This window comes from Eupeodes corollae, chromosome 2 (assembly GCF_945859685.1).
Source record: "Eupeodes corollae chromosome 2, idEupCoro1.1, whole genome shotgun sequence".
NCBI lineage: Eukaryota > Metazoa > Arthropoda > Insecta > Diptera > Syrphidae > Eupeodes > Eupeodes corollae.
Window position 1 is genome coordinate 46,038,965 of NC_079148.1, and position 20,763 is coordinate 46,059,727.

Sequence of the window (20,763 nt, forward strand, 5' to 3'; positions counted from 1 at the left end):
GGATTGTTGCCATAACAACAGTTCTTTGCGGTTCACAAAAAAAAATAAGTTCGAAAAGGGTCACATTGTAGTTTCGAAATATTCAGTTGACATTTCCACTAGGGCGGATATAACGATTTGTGAATTTACTGTGCAATAGATTGTAACATAATGGTTAGTGCGTAAGATTGTCATGCCATAGGGCTTCAATCTCTGCCTGTGCCATCTAGTGTTATTTTTCACGGGTGCTGCCTCTTGCGTGGTTATTGACAAATGCTCCAAGAGTAATTTTTTCATGAAAAGTGCTTTCTCAAATTAGTCGTTCGGAATCAGGTTAAAAACGGTGGGTTCCCTTCATTCCTGACAACAGCACTCACACAAAGAAATGGTTGAGAGTCCTACTTACTTACTTAAGGTGGCGCTTCAGTCCGGGGCGGACCTGGGCCTCAACCAACATGCTTCTCCAGCCAGCTTGGTCCGTAGCTAGCTGTCTCCAGTTTTGCACGCCAAGTTGGTTGAGGTCTTCACCCACCTGAGTGCGCCACATGAGTCGCGGTCTTCCACTACAACGCCGTCCCTCGGAATTGGATTTGAAGACCTTCCGGGCTGGAGCGTTGATGTTCATTCGCTCTACATGACCCAGCCATAGAAAGATTGTGCCTCTAGTGCTGATGGTTGAGGTTTGCATAATTTTTTTCAGAGCGATATTGTAGAAGTCGCATGACAGTGCATCGCCTTGTCTAAAACCTTTTTTGAGATCAAATGCATCGATGATATCTTTTCTGACCTTGATAGAGCAGCGTGCATTCTCCATCGACATTCTGCACAAACGGATAAGTCTGACAGGGATGCCAAAACTAGACATTGCTTTGTAGAGCTCTTCCCTATGGATGCTGTCATACGCGCCTTTAAAATCGATAAAGAGATGGTGGGTATCGATTTGAAGCTCCTGGGTTTTTTAAAAGATCTGTCGTAGTGTGAATATTTGGTCGATAGTGGACTTTCCTGGTCTGAAGACTGATAAGTCTGATAAGGATCTATCAGGTTGTTGACGAACGGCTTCAGACGTTATACGGCCGAAACTATCTTATATGCAATGCTAAGAAGACTAAGAACTCTGTAGTTAGTTTAATTTAGAGCGTCTCCTTTTTTATGTAAGTCACTAGCTTCTAGTTCTCAACGGACTGTTGCGCCACCTACATTTTTTTGTGAGACAATACTTTAAAGCATGGCGATGGGCCCTCCAAAGGTCGTCTTAATCCATTTCTTCAATTTCAGTTTAAAAAAATTGTTAGCTGACACCGTAGCTTATGAACTAGTAGTTGTAGGCATAGACTCAGCGACTTTCTGTGCCAATTCTGTTAAATTTAACCGAAAACTGGTATTAATTACTTTTTGAAATAGTTTTTACTCCCAGATGTTATCTTCTTCTCTTAAAGTAATACTCAGAAATTAGAACAATGAGCTCCAGAACTTGGCGAAAAATGTAACAGCTGTATAAAACATGTAATGCACACACAAATTAGTTTAATTAATTAATTATTCAATGAATCCATTTCACTATATCCTTAATCTCAGAAGCAACTTTTAGAAAGTTCGAAATTCCACAAATTAATTTCTTTGTGATATATGAGGTAATCAAAAAGACCATCGATCTTATTTTATTGCAGAAAATAAAAAAAATCAGTAAAGGTAGGAAATAAAAAGCAAATTATGTCAATTTGTATATTTTTTCGTTTGTCACTTTCCTTTTATATTTCTCTGTATATGTCAAGGCCTTTATGTAGAATATATACATACGTATATTTTCCTATAACGTAACGATACCAATTTTCTCCTTTCACTCTTTAAAAAAAAATATCTAACAACTATGATGAATTGGTAAGGACCAGAGTTATGGACAACGAGAGCTATTCCTTGTATGCATAAAACCTTCCATCTTTGCTATATGGGTCCCAGAGTTAATGAAAGGAAAATCCGATTGGATATCACGTCCATCGGAGAGCCATCAATTTTCTGTTCACAAAGACGCCTTAATCAACTCCATAACAACATATAGACCGTATGCATATAGCATAGGCTGTGATGTTGGAAGATAGATAGATTGAAAGCCAAAACCAAATAAGTATCAATGAAATCCAAGGGTTTTTATCACCGTTCGTGCGTCGTCGGCGTCGTCGTCGCCGTCGCCATGGTCGCTGGGGTTGTTATATATGAATGTACCCATTTACGGTCAATATTACAACTGAATTTCCCCAAAACCAAACCAACACGACAAGAGAAGATTATAAATTCACTTTGTTCTCCTTTTGAAATTCAATTTGAGTTTTCAACGACAACGGATATACATATACATTCAAATATACGGATACGGAAAAAGATTAAAACCTTTTCCTTTGATGGATCAAAGTCGTAAAACATTTTTCGGTTATAGATAGATACAAATTTAATTCGAAGCCGTAAAGCTTGGTTAAAATTTTCAATTTTTCTTTATAAAGTTAAATACTACTCCGACTACGAGTATACAAAACCACTGGCGATAAAATGTTGGTTTTTGTGTTAAAGTTTTTAACTATATATTCGTAAGCGAAAGGTTTTTCATGGATTTTAATAAAATCAACAAAAAAAACACAAAATTCAACTTTTTCACTGATATTTTGAAATTTCGTATAGAATAAGGTACTTTTTATGGGTTATTTATTCATAAGGTATTAAAGTATAATTTTGGCAAATGCTTTTATTCAAATCCATTGTTTTATATATTCTTTTATTAAGTTGACTATATTTTTACCTTTCGAGTTTTTTTTTTGTTTTTATGGCTTTTTTCGTTACCTTTAGATTTACCTTCACATAGACATAGAATTTTTAAGTATAAATACAAATAAAAATACCTGCAATCGGTTTTTATGAAAATTAAAAAAAAATTAACAAATTTGAGGTTAGTTAATGAAAATTAAACATATTATTGTGCAGTATTATAAGATTAAACATTTTAAGAGGATTTTAAAAATGTTCCATGCAATTATTTAATATTTATAATTCAAAAGAAGATTTGGTATTTTAAACTAGATAAATGCAATGTTTTAATATTTTAACATTATATTCTAATTATTCATTAAATTTTAATTAACAATAAGCCCATAAATACTAAAATGTACTATAAACTTCTCAGAAGGTTCAACTCTGACCTATTTCGACTTATATTATGCCCATCGTCATTTGTCATAAATAAACGGTGATTTTTTAAGAGCTTGAAAACTTTAAAAAAAAAAACGCATACAATTTGCAAAATCTCATCGATTCTTTATTTGAAACGTTAGATTGGTCCATGACATTTACTTTTTGAAGATAATTTCATTTAAATGTTGACCGCGGCTGCGTCTTAGGTGGTCCATTCGGAAAGTCCAATTTTGGGTAACTTTTTCGAGCATTTCGGCCGGAATAGCCCGAATTTCTTCGGAAATGTTGTCTTCCAAAGCTGGAATAGTTGCTGGCTTATTTCTGTAGACTTAAGACTTGACGTAGCCCCACAAAAAATAGTCTAAAGGCGTCAAATCGCATGATCTTGGTGGCCAACTTACCGGTCCATTTCTTGAGATGAATTGTTCTCCGAAGTTTTCCCTCAAAATGGCCATAGAATCGCGAGCTGTGTGGCATGTAGCGCCATCTTGTTGAAACCACATGTCAACCAAGTTAAGTTCTTCCATTTTTGGGAACAAAAAGTTCGTTAGCATTGAACGATAGCGATCGCCATTCACCGTAACGTTGCGTCCAACAGCATCTTTGAAAAAATACGGTCCAATGATTCCACCAGCGCACAAACCACACCAAACAGTGCATTTTTCGGGATGCATGGGCAGTTCTTGAACGGCTTCTGGTTGCTGTTCACTCCAAATGCGGCAATTTTGCTTATTTACGTAGCCATTCAACCAGAAATGAGCCTCATCGCTGAACAAAATTTGTCGATAAAAAAGCGGATTTTCTGCCAACTTTTCTAGGGCCCATTCACTGAAAATTCGACGTTGTGGCAGATCGTTCGGCTTCAGTTCTTGCACGAGCTATATTTTATACGGTTTTACACCAAGGTCTTTGCGTAAAATCTTCCATGTGGTCGAATAACACAAACCCAATTGCTGCGAACGGCGACGAATCGACATTTCACGGTCTTCAGCAACATTCTCAGAAACAGACGCAATATTCTCTTCTGTACGCACTGTACGCATTCGTGTGGTTGGTTTAATGTCCAATAAAGTAAACTGAGTGCGAAACTTGGTCACAATGCATTAATTGTTTGCTCACTTGGTCGATTATGTAGACCATAAATCGGACGTAAAGCGCGAAACACATTTCGAACCGAACACTGATTTTGGTACTAAAATTCAATGGTTTGCAAGCGTTGCTCGTTAGTAAGTCTATTCATGATGAAATGTCAAAGCATACTGAGCATCTTTCTCTTTGACACCATGTCTGAAATCCCGCGTGATCTGTCAAATACTAATGCATGAAAATCCTAACCTAAAAAAAATCACCCTGTAATTGGAATGCCTCAAAATTGTACAAGATTTAAATGTGTTTGTTTATTGTTGAAAATTAAAGCTGTCCAAAGATGCAGAAAATAATAAAAGTTAAATACTTTTCCGTGCATTAATTTGGAACATCTTTTATTTAGCCTTAACAAATTTAATACAATTAAAAAAATCAGTGATGTATTAAATTTTTGCATTTATCCATCTTTTTGACAATAAGATTATGTTTGAGGTGAAATTTTCTTTTTTTGAAAAAATCTTGCTTTATAGTCGGTCCTATAGAAATTATGCATTTAAGAAACGTTACCTCCTATAAATCAATTGTCACACGACCTGTGTGACATTATGCGCCTTCTCACAGTGAGATGACTAGTGGACAAAAATTAAAAAAAAAATGCAATTTTTTTTTCATTTATACACATTTCTTTGTTGTTTTTATTTTTTTATAAGAACATTAGTAGTTTTGTTTAGAGCATATAAAAAAATTTTGGTCAAGGTTGCATTGTAAATAGTGGTTTACATGTAGCCCCATTTGGTTCAGCTGGTGAAATACGAGTAAAAGTTATTGATTACAATTTTTTGTTGCAATTATTATAAATAATAAAATCGTTAAGAACAGGTATGACTAGTTAAATTTAATCTTTGAAGTAATTTGTGGTTTTAGGGAAATAATTTCAAGAACACCTACTTTAAATGAATTTTTTCACTTAAGTTAGGCTTTTGAAAAAAGTTTTACAAAGTTTTAAAGAACTTTAAAAATAGATATTTAACTTTAAGGAATAGCAAAGTTTTCATGCTACTTTTGGTCTTTAAAAAATTCAAAAATTGATTTCTTTCGACAAATATCGAGAATTGAAAATATTTTAACTTCAATTTTGACTGACTTTAGGGTAAGTAACTGTCCCGTTACAATACAAAATAATTTAAGGTCCAACATTAAAAATTGAGAGGGAAACTTTGAACGGAAATGGAGCTATGTTCAAGGAATCATGCTCTTTTCAAGAAGTGACAAGAGGCTTGGCTTAGTAATAATTTTAAACTTCCTGTCAGCATGACCACAAACTCCATTTTTAGATAATAATGAAATAAAGAAGAATTGCGAATCTTTTAGTTTCCAATTCATCTGAAGAGCTAAGCTTCGCTGCGGAAGTTTCCGAACGTTCCTCTGGCATTGAAGTTGATTCTTGTACGAAGGAAAAAAACATTACCACTTAAAGATACGTTATCTTTACTTAGATCTTGATCTTTCTGAAAAAAATATAATATATTCAGATCTGTAGTTAACAATTTTCATAAGGATTTATTTCCTAGTTTATAAGAGTTGAGAAATTTAAAAAAGCAAATGCTTTCGAAATAAAGAGAAATTTCGAAAACCATTTCCTCTGTTGACCTTTAGAAAATTCTCGAAAAAACTGTTGGAAGTATTGCCGATTTTTCTGAAGTAAAGAGCGACACAAATGCCATTCTCACATGCATGTAAATGGGGCTTTGACGGAGGTTCCGGCCAAGCCAATATAAACAAGTTTTTTTCCGATACAAAAAACACGGATGAGTATCTTTTTTGGTAGTATTATCACCTTTAAAATTGGTCGAAGAAAGTACCGGTGTTGAGTTATGGAAAAATCTTCGATGTTCTTCTACAATGTTTTGCCGTCCGATTAAGTTCATGTTCAATAAGGAATATCCAGAACTTGTCAGAAATGAGGAAACCAAAATGAAATCTCAGATCGGTAAATTTGTTTATGATCAGTTTTTCAGTAGAAAAAATTATTTATTTTTGTCCTTTTTATAGAACAACTCACTTCCAAGACCATAACCAAAAACGGATATGGTTTAAACATTTCAATTAAGTTGATATTAACAATGGTTGATGGGAGCATATGTAACATTTTATCAAACACCAATTGTGCATCAAAATGGTTTCTTTGTAGAGCAACTCCTAGAAAATGAATTTGGTGCAAGTGCATGAAAAACCACTAAATGAAGAAAACTTTCGATTTGGTCTATCCAATCTTCATTCAGGGATAAAATGTTTCGGATTCTTGTTGCATATAGCGTACAGACTTCCATTTTAATCATGGCAGGTTGGAAAAGACTCCGAAAACAAGAAAGTGTTTGATGAAAGAAAGAAACAAACTCACAGTTAACGATGGAAATTACAGGAATTTATGAACGGTTTATATACAAATTTTCAATAGTCTTGAGAGTTTCGGCTTCAGGACTAACTATTGATACAAGTCAATTCTCTGTATTACTCGCTGAATGACATTCAGAGCTTTACAGTTGGTACTACATGCCAATAAGAGTGCATAAACTTTTAATCCATTAGCCAGGCATTATATCGTCTTTGGAAATCTCAATTGATTTACTGTCCGAAGAAGCTCTCGAAGCAACACATAAGAAATTTCGAAAAAATGGGCTTGGCCACGCAAGAAAGTCATCCCATGTTAACACTAACCAAGAAAATTTGACGACCTTGCTTCTCAGGTCCGATCCTTTAATTTCTAGTCTTAGAAAAAAGAGCTGAGATTTTGTAAGGAAGATCAAGAAGAAATTGCTCAATTTCTTCAAACAAGCGAATGCATTAATACCTCTTTGCCTTCTTTTACTTCTAGTTTTGAAGATATTGAACAATCTGACTCGAATTCTTAAGTATTTGTTATTTAAATAAATACACACATATATGTTTGAAATATTTATTTTTTGTTTTTATTTTTCTCGTCTTTAATAAATAATGCATGTTGTAACAGAATCTTTAAAAGTGGGAGTGTCACTGGGTGGACATGGCTTTTTTTGTGCATCTAAACTTAGCTAAAAAATTAGATCGCTAATTTCCAATCTAATTGTTCAAGTCGATCTTGAGATATAATCGATATTCAGAAGTTGGCGTGGCAGGGGGAATAAATATGACGCGAACTTACCATTTAAAACAATTTTGCTACTAAAAATGAACCTAACTACGAAAAAATAGAATTTTGTCCACTTTCTCCATACCATCGACGCACTGTACATCGAAAACATCGTTGCAAACAAAATTCCTGTATGAAAATTCCGATCAACTGCAATCTTTTTTAGGCCCATTCACTGAATCTAGGCCTTTATAGGTAATCTTGTGCCTTTAATTCTTGAAATGTCAAACCAAACCAATGGTGTTTTTCAATAAAACAAATATAAAATATAAGTGACTTTTTTATTTGCATTGTATTGGTGCACGTGACAGCTAAAGATATTTTCGGTTCTTGTCGATAAGCAGTTTCCAAATATCGGTTGGAAAAGACTGGTTTCTTAGTTCATCAAATTGTTTTAAAAGTTTTTCAAAGACCGTTGCTATACTCAAAATGTTATAGAAATGACATTTGGTGTGTTAAAAGAAACCTTTTAAACACTTTGTCATTATTCTAAAACACAAAGTAGAAGCTACAACTTCCCACGATTTAAGTCCATACAAAAGTTAATGCTTATTTCCCTCAAATAAAACTACTAATAATTTTTAACAATTTCCTCTCGTCAAGTTCAAATCACACCAAGTTGATTGGGTCTAATTCAAATCACTTGTAAATCGAAAAAATCAGAATCTGGAACACTTAAGTCTTGAATTTTAGAACTTAAATATATATTTTGAACCGATTTCAATCCCATTTCCGGTGAAAGTGAAATATTGAACCTAGCCTAGCAGCACACCTTTAAAAAAAAAAAAAAACTTTAAAAAAAATAAATCGCTTAATGTTGTCCAATGGAATGCCATAAGTTGTTGGTTTCGAAACAAGAAACGCGAATTGTCAATTCAAAACTGAAATGCAGTAAATACCTGCGACACAATCTTTTTCTATTGGTCCTCTTCCCTCCTCAGCCGGGATTTGATATGGAGATTTGCCAAGCAGAAAACATTAATTATATTCATTCCCTTAAAATGACCCAAGTTCGTTTTGTTAATCTCCTCCTTCATTCTATTTCCATGCAGAAAGGACGATAAATCACTAGAAGAATTTTGCTTTCAAAATAGCCCAAAGCGTTCTCGTATTCACTCTTGGGAAAATCCATACTTCTGCACCATAAAATTAGGGGACTGCGAGGATTAGTGTCTTATAAAGATCTAATTTCGGTTCAGAAAGATAGCATTGTTACACGATTGGTATCTACAAAATATTACCGGAGATATTCATCGTTTGATTTCAAAGCGTATATTATTACTTGAAATAATACCTAAACTGACTAAGGCTTTAACTTTAAAAGTTATCTGTAACATAAAACTTAATAATTATATGCAATACCTTACAAATTTTAATAAAAAAAAAACGTATAACACAACTTTAAGTTGAACACAATTAAGTTGCTCAAGGAAATCAACTTTAAAGGAGGATTTTCAAGTCTATTAACGTATCTCTGACAGAAAATTGAGTTTAAAAAGCTTTAAATCGCTGCTAGAGGAAATTTGGAGACACGTATTATGTAATTCGTTTTCTATTTCTCGAGATCATATTTTAGAAAACAAAAAGATCATATAGGACATAGAGATAAATCTGTCAAATTTATTATCCTCGAAACAAGATACCAGACATTTTTATTAAAAGTAAGAGAAGTGAAACTGGGCCCAATGTTTTTGAAAAAAGTATTATTGTAGGCACGTAAAAATGGCAGCTATTGTTCTAAAGCTCCAAATCCAGTTGCTGGTATTGTGTTCTGACATTTAAGAAAAGTCAGATTAAGGTATAAATTATAATGTCAGATTTGATTTATTACGACAACGATTTTTTCCCGAAATCCTGTATTGAATCTTTTTCCTTATCACAGGTGCAAATACACATCTACAATACAGATTTTAGGCTTTCAAGCACATAATGCACATAATTATATTCGATTTATCTTCAAAAATGAAAATAAGAAAAGAACCAACGACTTTTTTGTTGTCAATCTTTTGAATGTTGTCTTTTAGTGACAAAAACGTTTCTCATTTCTTAAGAACCTCAGGGAAGCAGTTAATTTTTGAATAAAATATTTTTCTTTTTTTTTGTATCGTATCTGTACACTTTCTTTTTATTTTTTAAATATTTATTGCTGGTAGCTTATCTGCGCTAAGGGAATTTATTATACCCCAAGTGAATTTGGCACATTTCTCGGTTATCAATTTAAGAGATATTGAGGCAGGAAAAAAGGAAACTGAATTGGTGGCATTCAGATTTTTATAAATACGACGATGATTCTTGAAGTGAATACAAATTTGCATTTGAATTCGTAATACGTAAGGAATTTCCCATTTGCATATTAATGGCAGTTTCCCTAAGGAGTATATGGGCTTCTGTCACTATACCATGCTACAGAAAGCTTCAGTCTTTTTTACCCATCCCGTTTGTTGTGACACAATGAATGCATTGAATTGTCCCACCATTGTTATTTTGCCACCATCATGTGAGAAAGAAGATATGTATAGAAGATGACGACGACAACGACTAGGACGACTAAGAAGAAGAAGAAGACTGACTTCAACAAGGAACGACAGTCACGTGGACGATATATAAAAGTCTATAAAAGAGATTCCACGCTCCTTGGTTGCTTATTCATGATGAAACCTCAAAAGCGCTCCACTGAAGTTCCACAATTGCCTTCAATTATATGTGCTTCATATGTACAAGGATGGGGGCCTGATGATAGTAGGTAGATGATGTATTCTCAGAACTGAGAGAGTTATGGGAATATCCTACAAAGGGCGTTTTTCATACTTAAGTTTGGTTGAGGAAAACAAATTTGCTCATATTACATTATTTTCATTTAAAAAGATACCTTTCTTCTATCTTCAAGCTAACATAAGGACAGGAGATGTTAAACATATTCAAAGATAGACAGTGAAGACATCCTAAAGAAACGATGTCTCCTTTAAATAAAATCATGATGGAGAGAGATTGTGTGTGTTCTCTATGCTTTAAGGAAATACAGAAAATATTTTAATTTTCTTTTCTTTTAAAAAAGAAGACTTTTCTTTCTTTAACCAGACTACGGTGGGACTGTGAGTGAAATTCTGTATTTATGCTGATGACCTTAAAAATCTAGATAAGGGGAGTAGGTCATAAAGGTCACAAACTATATGTAAATTTAAGACACCCCAGACCTGAGTTGTTGCAGTTAAGAGCAATTTTGTATGTTCTTTTCACAGATGTCAATTTTTTTCTAAGAGTGTAGTTTATCAGGAGCTAGTCATTCAGAGGTTTATTGTAATAAAAGTACTTGTTTTTTAACTTAGAAAGAGTGTGAAAAAAATGCAAATGATATCTTTTGTAAAGTGTCACTTAAGGAACTTCAAGAAGTATGCAACCAAAAACGTTATTCTTTGTTGCATAAATTACTCTGGAAGTAATACAAATTGATATTAAGAAATTATTTGATACATGTGTGTTGAGGTTTTTTTGTTTTATAAAAAATGATAAGTTGAATTTTTGTTAAGTAACGAATAAAACTTAGCATTGTACCCCAATCACACATTATACCTATAACTCCCTAAGTCCATTTTTTTTGCAAAAGTGACAAAATTTATATTTTCTCAAAACTCCCTAAGCTCTACGATGCACCATTTTTTTAATTATAAATTAAAACTCCCAAAATCTATTAATTTGCATATTGATTTCAAACTTTAAATGCAAATATCTCAAACACTCAAAAAATGGACTAAGAGAGTTTTAATAGAACGGCGACGATACGGTCACAAAATAGGTTTAACGCGTTGACTCAAAAATGTGAGTCAACGTGAGCGTCATTGTGCTCGTCAACGCGTTGACAGTATTTTTCGTTGACGACGGAAATCTGCTAAATACAATTTTTAAATTTATAAGTTTAACTCAAATCGTTCTTCAAAGTTTTTTTTTTCGAAAGAAAGTTAGGAACGTTGGCTTGAGAAAAGATGTCTAAGTTTGTTATGACGATATTGAATTTAAGGATATAAATCGCAAATTCTTTGCTTCGCAAACCCCTTGTTGTATGTCCTCAAGAATTCCAGAGAACGATAGTATAGACACATTCTCGGTTAATATGGTAGATAAGTATCAATTAAGAAAAGCATTCTTTTCTATTAAATCGAAATGCGCTTTATTTGACCAAATTGATCATGACTTTATTAAAATTCTCCGACATCTACTAATTCCTCACATAACTCACATCTTCAACACAATTATAATAATCCCTAAATATCCACTTCTTGGAAGATGTCAAAATTATCCCCTTTTCAAAACAAGGAAAGAAAAAGGAGCACAGACCGTTATCTATCCTTCCTCTTTTATCAAAGACTTTGAAAACTCTTTAAAACAAAATATTAAAGACAAACAACTCTTGACACATCTGCACTCAGGTTTTCAGTCTAAACACAATTGCGTTTCATCTTTCCTTAATGGTTCCGATAATATAACCAGGCTTTAGACACAAATTTACTACTTGCGTGAATTCTAATCTTGCTTGTGATAAACTAACTACTTCTCTGACTCAACTAAAACCTTTTTTATTCATATTTTACCAAACGTATGCAAACCGTATCTTGTAAGGCTAAACTATCGTTGTTCCTCCTTTTCAAACTGGTGTAGTGTTCCGCAAGGATAAATCATTTGGCCTTTACTGTTTTCTCAGTTCAGTAATGATCTGCCTTCTGTTTTGCCCTTTTGTCAGTACCATATCTATGCTGACGAAGTTAGTTTTCCTAAGAGACATTGAACGACGACATCTTGGACAAAACGTCACCATGAACAGCTATAACTTTGAGGTAGTTGGGGATTTTGTCTACCCAGACAACGCTATAAACTCAGACAACGACTACAAATCGCAACTTCTCTGGATTAAGATGGCAATTGGGTAGTAAAATCCTCTCTCGAGAATCGTAAAGCACCATCTATAAGACACTCATCATCCCGGTTCTCATTTTTAGCGCTGAGGATTGGACTTTGTCAAAGAAAGATGAGAATGCCTTAGGATGCTTCGAGTGAAAAATTCTTCATGTGATTTTTGGTCCTGTCTGTATAGATGGAGAGTGTAGGAGAAGATACAGCGACACTGTACTAGTTAACAGAATTAAAGTTCAACAACTTAGATGGCTGGGTCATGTAAAGCGAATGGACATCAACGCTTCAGCCCGGAAGGTCTTCGAATCGATTCCCGAGGGATGACGCAGTAGAGGAAGACCGCGACTCAGGTGGCTCACGCAGGTGGGGGAAGACCTCAACCAACTTGGCGTGCGAGATTGTAAGAGATCATGATTAAAGATGCAATAGCTAAAATAATCTGCAGTTAATATATTATGATTAATCGATCTGCAATGGGGTTAAACTTAATTCTGAAAAAACTAAATATCTTCCAATATCGAAAAACAAATTCAAACCGGAAAAATTCCTTGCTGTTATATTAAATAATTTCATAACTGATTATGTTACACAAGTCAAAAACTTAGGATTGATCTTTAACAATATACCAACTTGGGAGACCCAGGTCGATACTGTTGTTAAAAGATGTATGCTCGTCTCAGAGGACTAAGTGTTATTAGATCAATTCTACCCACTCATACCTAAATAAAATTGGTTAAGTCACTCCTTCGGCCTGTAATTACGTGAGCTGTTTGTAGACCTTGACTCTTACTCGTCTCAGAAGTTAAAGGTAGCATTTAATTTCACTGCTCGATTTGTTTTTAGCCTGTATAGATGGTTTCAGGCTCGTCAACTTTTTAGCTGTAACCTGAAAACTTTTTCAAGCATCGATGTTGTAACTTACTTTTCAATTTTATTTTTAAAAAGATTCCAAGTTATTCATCTAAATTTTTTCTCAAGTCGTTTTATCTCATTGCGCCCGTCCGCCAGTACGTGTTTGACATCGCACTGGCAATTTTTCGCTCATGCTGTCAGACTGTGGAATAATCATATACGGTCTAGAATCGAAAACAGAAAGTTTCAGGACATTTGTTTTAAAGATTTCTCGAACTTAAACTGGAATACACTTTTAATGTACCTACTCATTTTCAATTCTTTTTGCGATAATTTTAATTCATTTTTCAACCGTCTAATGTTAGCTTTACAGTTTGAAAAAAAGACTTTAAACTTCTTCTAACTTTCTCATCACAAGCTTATTTGGATATTTTAATAACTTTATGCTCAAGTACTTTTGTTTTTCTACTAAAATGCTCCATTTTTCATTAAAAATCATTTTTCTAGGACGTGGAATCGATTTTCAATCCCCAAAAATGTATGAATTTTAGGTAAAATTATAATTCAAACCATTTTGATAGACTTTTCCAAGAATTTCAAAGACTTGCATTTCAAAAGGATTTTGTTTAATTAACCCAGAAAAAAAGTACAATGTTTTCCCAAGGCTACGTTTTTGTATTGTTCCTTTTTTAAAAACAAAACACAGAGATTAGATAGAGCTGAATTGCCAATAAAAACGAAACACCCAATAAAAACTTGAGTATTCCCAAAAAAACAAAAAAAAAAGCCTTTGCTCCTTAATGTAACTCGCAGCCGTTTGACTTCTTAACACTTCGTTTGATTTTTTTTGTTGGTTCAAAAGCCTAGACTTTATTGTGTAGTCAAAAAACCAATTTAAATCCTTCGTTCTTATAAATACACACATTTGTACATATCTATCGTTAATCGTTTCGTGCACAACATAAAATAATAATTAAAATTTATTTCTATATTTTCTTTTCTTTTTTCAGTATACGAACAACTCACCCTGGGGCTGTGATAGGATTATCTGATAATCCATTGGATGCCAATAAAGTAAAATGAGCAGACAACAAAAAGCAAGTAATTTACGTTGAGCTTTTTTTTAAAAAAGGATTTTCCCTTTCTCTTTTTTAACAGCTCCTAATTGCTTTCGAAAGTGGACTTATTGTACAGTGGGACTTGAGAAATAAATGTGCTGAAATCCGATGGCAATCTCCCGAACCAGTCAGATCGATTGCATGGCACCATGAGGGAAAACATTTTGTATCATCTCACACCGATGGTTCACTATGTACGTGGCCGCTCAGGCCTTGTCCCAAACCGCAGATACACTCGTTTCCGCATGGTAATAATATGCGCCTTTCGGCTTTTCCTTTTTTTTGAATCCACCCAACTTCCGCTTTCAAAGAATTCGGCTTAGCCACACTTTGGGTACATGTAAACGCTTACGTACATTTATGTGGCAGTTTGGGTGATTAATTAACTTTTAAATAATCTGATTTTGTTTTTTTTTGTGTAATTTGTTTTATGTTTTGCGGCTTTCACCAACTCACAGCAAAAACAAACAAGGATGGTAAACCTGAGGCTTGCAAACCAATACATAAAGTCGATTTAAAAACAACGCGATTGGGGTGAGTAAAAAAAGATTACTCTTTTATTTTTAAATACAGGAAAATAATTTATTTTGTGTTGAATAGTAATGTAAAATTATCACACTTATCAAGTGAAGTACTTATGCATTGAAACAAAACTATAGTTTTTTTTACAAAAGTTACGGAAATTTAAGCTTTTTTAGTGAAGCTTGCAGCCACTGAATAATTTATTTATTTGCCCTCATGCACTAGGTTATCTGGCAGTATGTTTTCTTTAAGTGTATAAATTAAACTGAAAGTGCAAACTTTGACTTGACATTTAAAAGTCTTTTATTTGACAGGGAGGACAAACAACAAATATTTGCTCTAAGTCGTCGGCAACGAAGTTTCGTGAGCAACTCCGAGCAATTCCTTATTATCGCGCTTCTGAAAAGCTTTCCATTTTAAAATTAATAAAACAGGTTTTATATAAAATATCAAAACGGTTTTCAACCTTATTTTGCAGTACTTATCAGTATTCTGCTAATCATAGAAAGTGATTCTATATTAAAGTCGGTAACGTCGGAAATACTGGGTGGTATTCCATTATTTGCGTAAACGCATTAATTCTATGTAATTCAAATTTGCATTTTAAATGTTTTTGCATTTGTTTTTAAAAGGTCGTTTGGCAGTTAAGTTATTAGTAAACTGTAAGCAAAAACTACTTTATTATTTTTAATTTAGATTAGTTGTTAACATTTTTAGGGAAAGAACGGCCAATAAAGATAAAATCTCATTTTTAAACAAAGTTAAATGCAGGTATTTGCAAAAATAATGGAAAAAGACAACCAGAGAACCTTAGAGGATAATGGACACACAAAACTATACAATGAATGCAGTTTTGTAATTTATACGTGCTGCCCGATGCTGTAACTTGCCATGGTGATTTGTATTTAGCGACTGATTAAAAGAAGATATTTTTACAGAAAAATAAATAAATTGTTTCGCGCAATAGTCCGTTGAGAAATAGGTCCTAGTGACTTACAACTCTCAACCATTCCTGTGTGCAAGTACTGTCCAACGCACTTTTTTGTTTGATTCATTTTTATTCATTATTTCTTAAAACTATCCTAAAGCTAGACAAAAGTTCATAAAACTAGCCTTATTATCCATAACTTACAACTAACTTACTGGTTTAACTCTAAGTTAAACAATAATACTAAATGCTAATGCCTTTCAGCCCTAAGATCTGGTTCCCCTGCTTCACCCTATTAGTTCGGTCCCGTTCGGACACAGCCCTACTGAACCGAAGGAGCTCTGCTCCGCCTTGTGCCATGACGTCCCGATTGTACAGGAGTCGCCTATCCACGGTTCGTCGTCTGACGTGGTAAATTAACGGAACTGCCAATCAATCCTGTGTCAGACCGCATCAGTCTAAAAAGAGGAATGCCTTTAGTGGAATTAATACGCTCAAGCGTGCACTCTAAAAAAAATATTCGTCGTTCGGATAGAACGCCCCGAAATTTAAATTGTTGGTCGAAGACATAGCTCTTGCAATGTGATCTCGAACGAGTTTTATCACAAAATTGTCAATTCTGTTGGTTCGAGCTCCGTTTTATAGGACCTCGTTGGAATAGTAGTGCACGTAATAAGATTCGGCTGTTCGATTTAAGCCGGTACAGCGTCGTAAACACTGCCGTTTGAACACCTGAAACTTTTCCACCTGGGAAGAGGCAACGTTGAACCACACAGGACAAACATAAACAATCATCGGCCGTATGAGGGCCCTGTACCTTAACTCTGGGGTCAAACCGACTGCTGTAAAACAGCCGTTTCGTCAGAGCGAAGGCTCTTCTGGCCCTGGTCAAAGCAGAATTTATAAATGTGGCTGAATTTCGTTGATGCAGCGTTGAATCTCCTCCTTTAATGCACGGGTGGTTGTGGGCTTGTTGACATAGACTTGTGATTTCAAATAACCCCATAGAAAGAAGTCTAATGGTGTTAAATCACACGATCTAGGAGGCCAATTTTTATCACCGAAACGAGAGAGTACACAACCTGGAAATGTCTCATGCAGTAATTAAATTGTTTCACGGGCTGTATGACATGTGTGCTTCATCGCTTAGGGTGATTTTGCTCGAAAAATCAGGGTCCATTTGCTGATGTTCAATAATCCATTCAACGAACTCTCTTCTCTGTCCATGGAAATTAGGCTTCAATTGTTGTGTTAATTGAATTTTGTAAGCATGAAGACACAGATCTTTGGTGAGTATACGCTGTAGAGAGGTTCTTGAAATTTGCAATTCTTGTCCACGACGTCGAATTGAGGTTCCTGGATTGTCAGCAACACTCTCACGCACTGCTTCGACATTCACATTTGAACGGCTTGTTTTTGGACGACCAGTGTGTTTGGCGTCTCCAACGGATCCAGTCTCCATGAATTTTTCAACGTTGTTCTATCGTGTAACGCTCCATTTTTAATAAACCAATACTGTTAGCTGTCAAATTGCTTTTTTTCAGAATTGCCAACACGTCACTGCACAAACGGCGGCAAATTCAAATCTTGCGTTAATTTTGGGACACCCTTTATGTCTGTCGAAATATAAATACTGATCTAACACTTTTGCTCGCTAATCGCTGCCCGTGAAGATCAACGATGACCATCTTGCGCCAATTTTTGCACGTATCCCTCGTGGCCCTAGCCAACGGAGTCCGGAACAGAATTGTCTCCGACTTCTGGTCATTTTTTAGTTTCCAGTCGCCGCAATATCGCTGAATCTTGTCGAAATCATGCTGCAAGAGAATTCTAATAACCTCAACCTTTCGAGTAGTTCTGTACGCAATTAGGTCCTGTCGGCGTACGCAATTGCCTTTGTAAGACTAACTATCAGATCGCTGGTGTAAATGCTGAAGAGAATCGGCGAATTCACCGCTCCCTGTTGTAGACCATTTTTAATAGAGAATGTTGTGGTAGAAGTTACATTGCCACTTTTGACAACAAACTTTCTATCGTTAAGCATATCATAAAGTATATACAAAAATGGCTTACTTAAGCCAAGCCTGCTCAGTTTTAGGTAAAGACCCTCAAACCATACGGTGTCAAAGGCCTTTTCCAAATCAACAAGAGCAGCCCTATGAATTGTTGTTTTGATTTATTCCATTGGATATCAGAAACGAGTTTGGACGCAGCATGAATTGTGTCATGACCCGCCTTGAACCCGAAAAGTGTATTTTGTTGTCCGCAAGCCACTTTGCTGATGCTCGGGAGAAGCCTTATCGACCGAAAATTTGACAGGTTGTAGTTGTCGTTTCCATTGCTTCCATCGGTAAATGTCTTAGTACAACGTTGGATATACCATCGACACCTGCTGACTTTTTGTTTTTTATTGAGTTAAAAATGAGATGAGTAAAAAATATTGCCACCACGAGTTGTCAAAATCAAACTTTTCTATTGGAAAACTCGTTACTACGCTTAAAGGTTAATGTTTTTAAATTAAGATCAACTAAAATCGGGTTTTTAAAACAAAAACTTTTATTTTAATTAGCCCTTTACTTGCACAGCTATTAAATCTATCTATTAACTAAAAATACGCCATTAATACAAATGAAACGATACACGATTTAACAACGTACTAAAATTGATAAAATTTCCAACAAAAAATGTTGAAATTTTGCAAGTAATAGCGCGCAGTTCTGCAAGAAAAGTTTCCTTACCTTGCTGTTTGTCGAAGAGGTGATCACAACTGGCCACTTATATCTTTTAATTTAATGTTTTTAGACTTCTTTCTTTAATGTCATGTGAAATGGTAGGTCCATGCCAATATTTCAAATACTTCCCAACAACTTAGAAATGTATTTCGTGAAGTTTTCAAGGATATGGCAATTCGAATACCCACAAATGTTCGAATTGGTCATGGAAAATTTCAAGAAAATTATATGGTGCTAAAACCGTTACTATGGCAGCCATTGAGAAACCCCCCTATAAAAGTTGATTGAGTGAGCAATTTAAAGTAACTTAGTGGGTGCCTAACCAATATAAGGGAGTGTGTGTTCTGTTAAAAGGCAAACAAATTGTTCGGTAATATTTTTTGCTTACAACAATAACCAAATTGCCTGGTGTGATTTGGGCTCAGCTGAGTTACTAGAGCTTTGATGATATAAACTCGAAAGTTTATATTTCATTATTCGGTCCCACCATAACACAATTTCAGCCCAAGTCGCATGAGCTATTTACTTAAAAAGTGGACATCTGTGCACCGACACCTCCTTTCAAACACCATCAATTCTTTTCTTAATGCTCACGCTGTGTCTTGGCATAGAAAGGGTACCATAAACCCCTTAAGTCCGTGCTCATTCAAACAAAAAAACTTGCCCTTCGAGTGATTTCTTGGAAGGAAAAATGGATTGTTTTATTTTTTCAATAAACTAACGGTACCTGGTCATATATATATTAAAAATAAGAAACTCACATTACCGTCACTTCAATCATCATCGCTTCCGTTTCCATGTCATAGCATATGTGGACCATAGCCACCCATCTTTAGGCATCAACCATACCACCGAAATCCCTATGTATAGCTTTCCTTTAAAGTAGGTCACAAGACTTATGTACAAATATATATTCTTATATTGATTTTAAATTATATACCTACGTATATATATTTCATTTCAGTGAAACATACACGATATTTTCGGGCGGATTGTCAATGGAGAAGGGTGGCAAATCGCCCTGCATTACCGTAATGCAAGGCAAATCGACTACAGTCTTAGAAATGGAGCATCCTGTTGTAGATTTTATTACCCTTTGTGAGAGTCCTTGGTCTAGTGGTAAGATTTCAAATTTATATCCATGTTAACTACATATATATACACGAGTATACTTTATGTTGATTCATGGATAAACTGATTGAAAAAAAAAATCATCATCGTTTTTTTAAAATGCAACCTAATCATAAATGTTTTTTGCTGACCATTTTCAGATATGCAGGAACCATATGCCATAGCAGTACTGCTGCAACACGATTTAGTTTTAATAGATTTACTTACACCCGGTTTTCCATGTTTCGAATCGCCTTATCCTATGGACTTACATGAATCACCTGTTACATGTTGCACTTATTTAGCTGACTGTCCATCAGACTTAGTTCCGGCTTTTTATTCCGTAGGTGTTTCTTTTTTTTGGATTTTATTTACAAATTTAAATTGAAAAAAATATTTGTTTTTACTTTTTACAAAATTTAATAATTTTTTTTAGGTTGGTCGAAGTACTGCGAGTCGGAGAACGGGGTTCTCAGATCGTGAATGGCCTGTATCAGGAGGAGAGTGGTCACCTGTATCTTGCAGTTACTCGGAAATCGTGATAACTGGCCACCAAGATGGCACTATTAAATTTTGGGATGCCGGAGCAGGTTCACTACAGGTGTGTTATTTCAAAACCAACTTCAATCAAAAGACAAGATCTTAAAATTTTATGAAGGTTGGACTAACTTCAGTTTGTATTATTTTATAGTATTCAACGTCCGCACAATTTAAATTTCGGGAGGTTTAGGTGCCAGTTATAGCTATCATTGGTTTCGTTCATTGAAAATTTTATTATGAGTCTTAAAAGTATTTAAGAAATTCAAGTTTGTTATATTTGATAACAAGAAGAAGTTAATTTGATAACAATCTAATACTTTTCATCTAGTTAATGTTTAATTTTTCAATGATAAAATTGTTTCCATTGAGAACCTTTAGTTAACTTTTCACTTCCACAAATCAATTTTCTTTTCAATGATCAATTTATACCTCAAACGCTTGATTCGTTTCCAATGACAAAAATGTTCAATGAAAGCTTTAACCAACCTGTCAACAAAATTCCAATGATTGCTTTCAACGATGAAACCAAAGATAGCTAAACTGGACCCTTACATCACTATATTGTAAGTGTTGACAAAATTAACGACAATGAAGAGAGGTGTTTTTTCTAAAGCGAGACATTTCTGAAAATTGAAAAATTCA

General features: G+C 34.6%; 1 protein-coding gene across 1 annotated transcript in view; it reads left to right on the forward strand.

Annotated features, from left to right (window-relative positions):
• LOC129944143 (syntaxin-binding protein 5) overlaps positions 1-20,763 on the forward strand; it is a 523,142-nt gene that overhangs the window by 456,349 nt on the left and 46,030 nt on the right. Inside the window, exons 6-11 of the mRNA XM_056053342.1 lie at positions 14,182-14,245; positions 14,330-14,537; positions 14,748-14,823; positions 19,436-19,590; positions 19,743-19,924; positions 20,018-20,182. Coding sequence (XP_055909317.1) covers positions 14,182-14,245; positions 14,330-14,537; positions 14,748-14,823; positions 19,436-19,590; positions 19,743-19,924; positions 20,018-20,182 — 850 coding nt within the window. The remainder of the gene's footprint in view (positions 1-14,181; positions 14,246-14,329; positions 14,538-14,747; positions 14,824-19,435; positions 19,591-19,742; positions 19,925-20,017; positions 20,183-20,763) is intronic.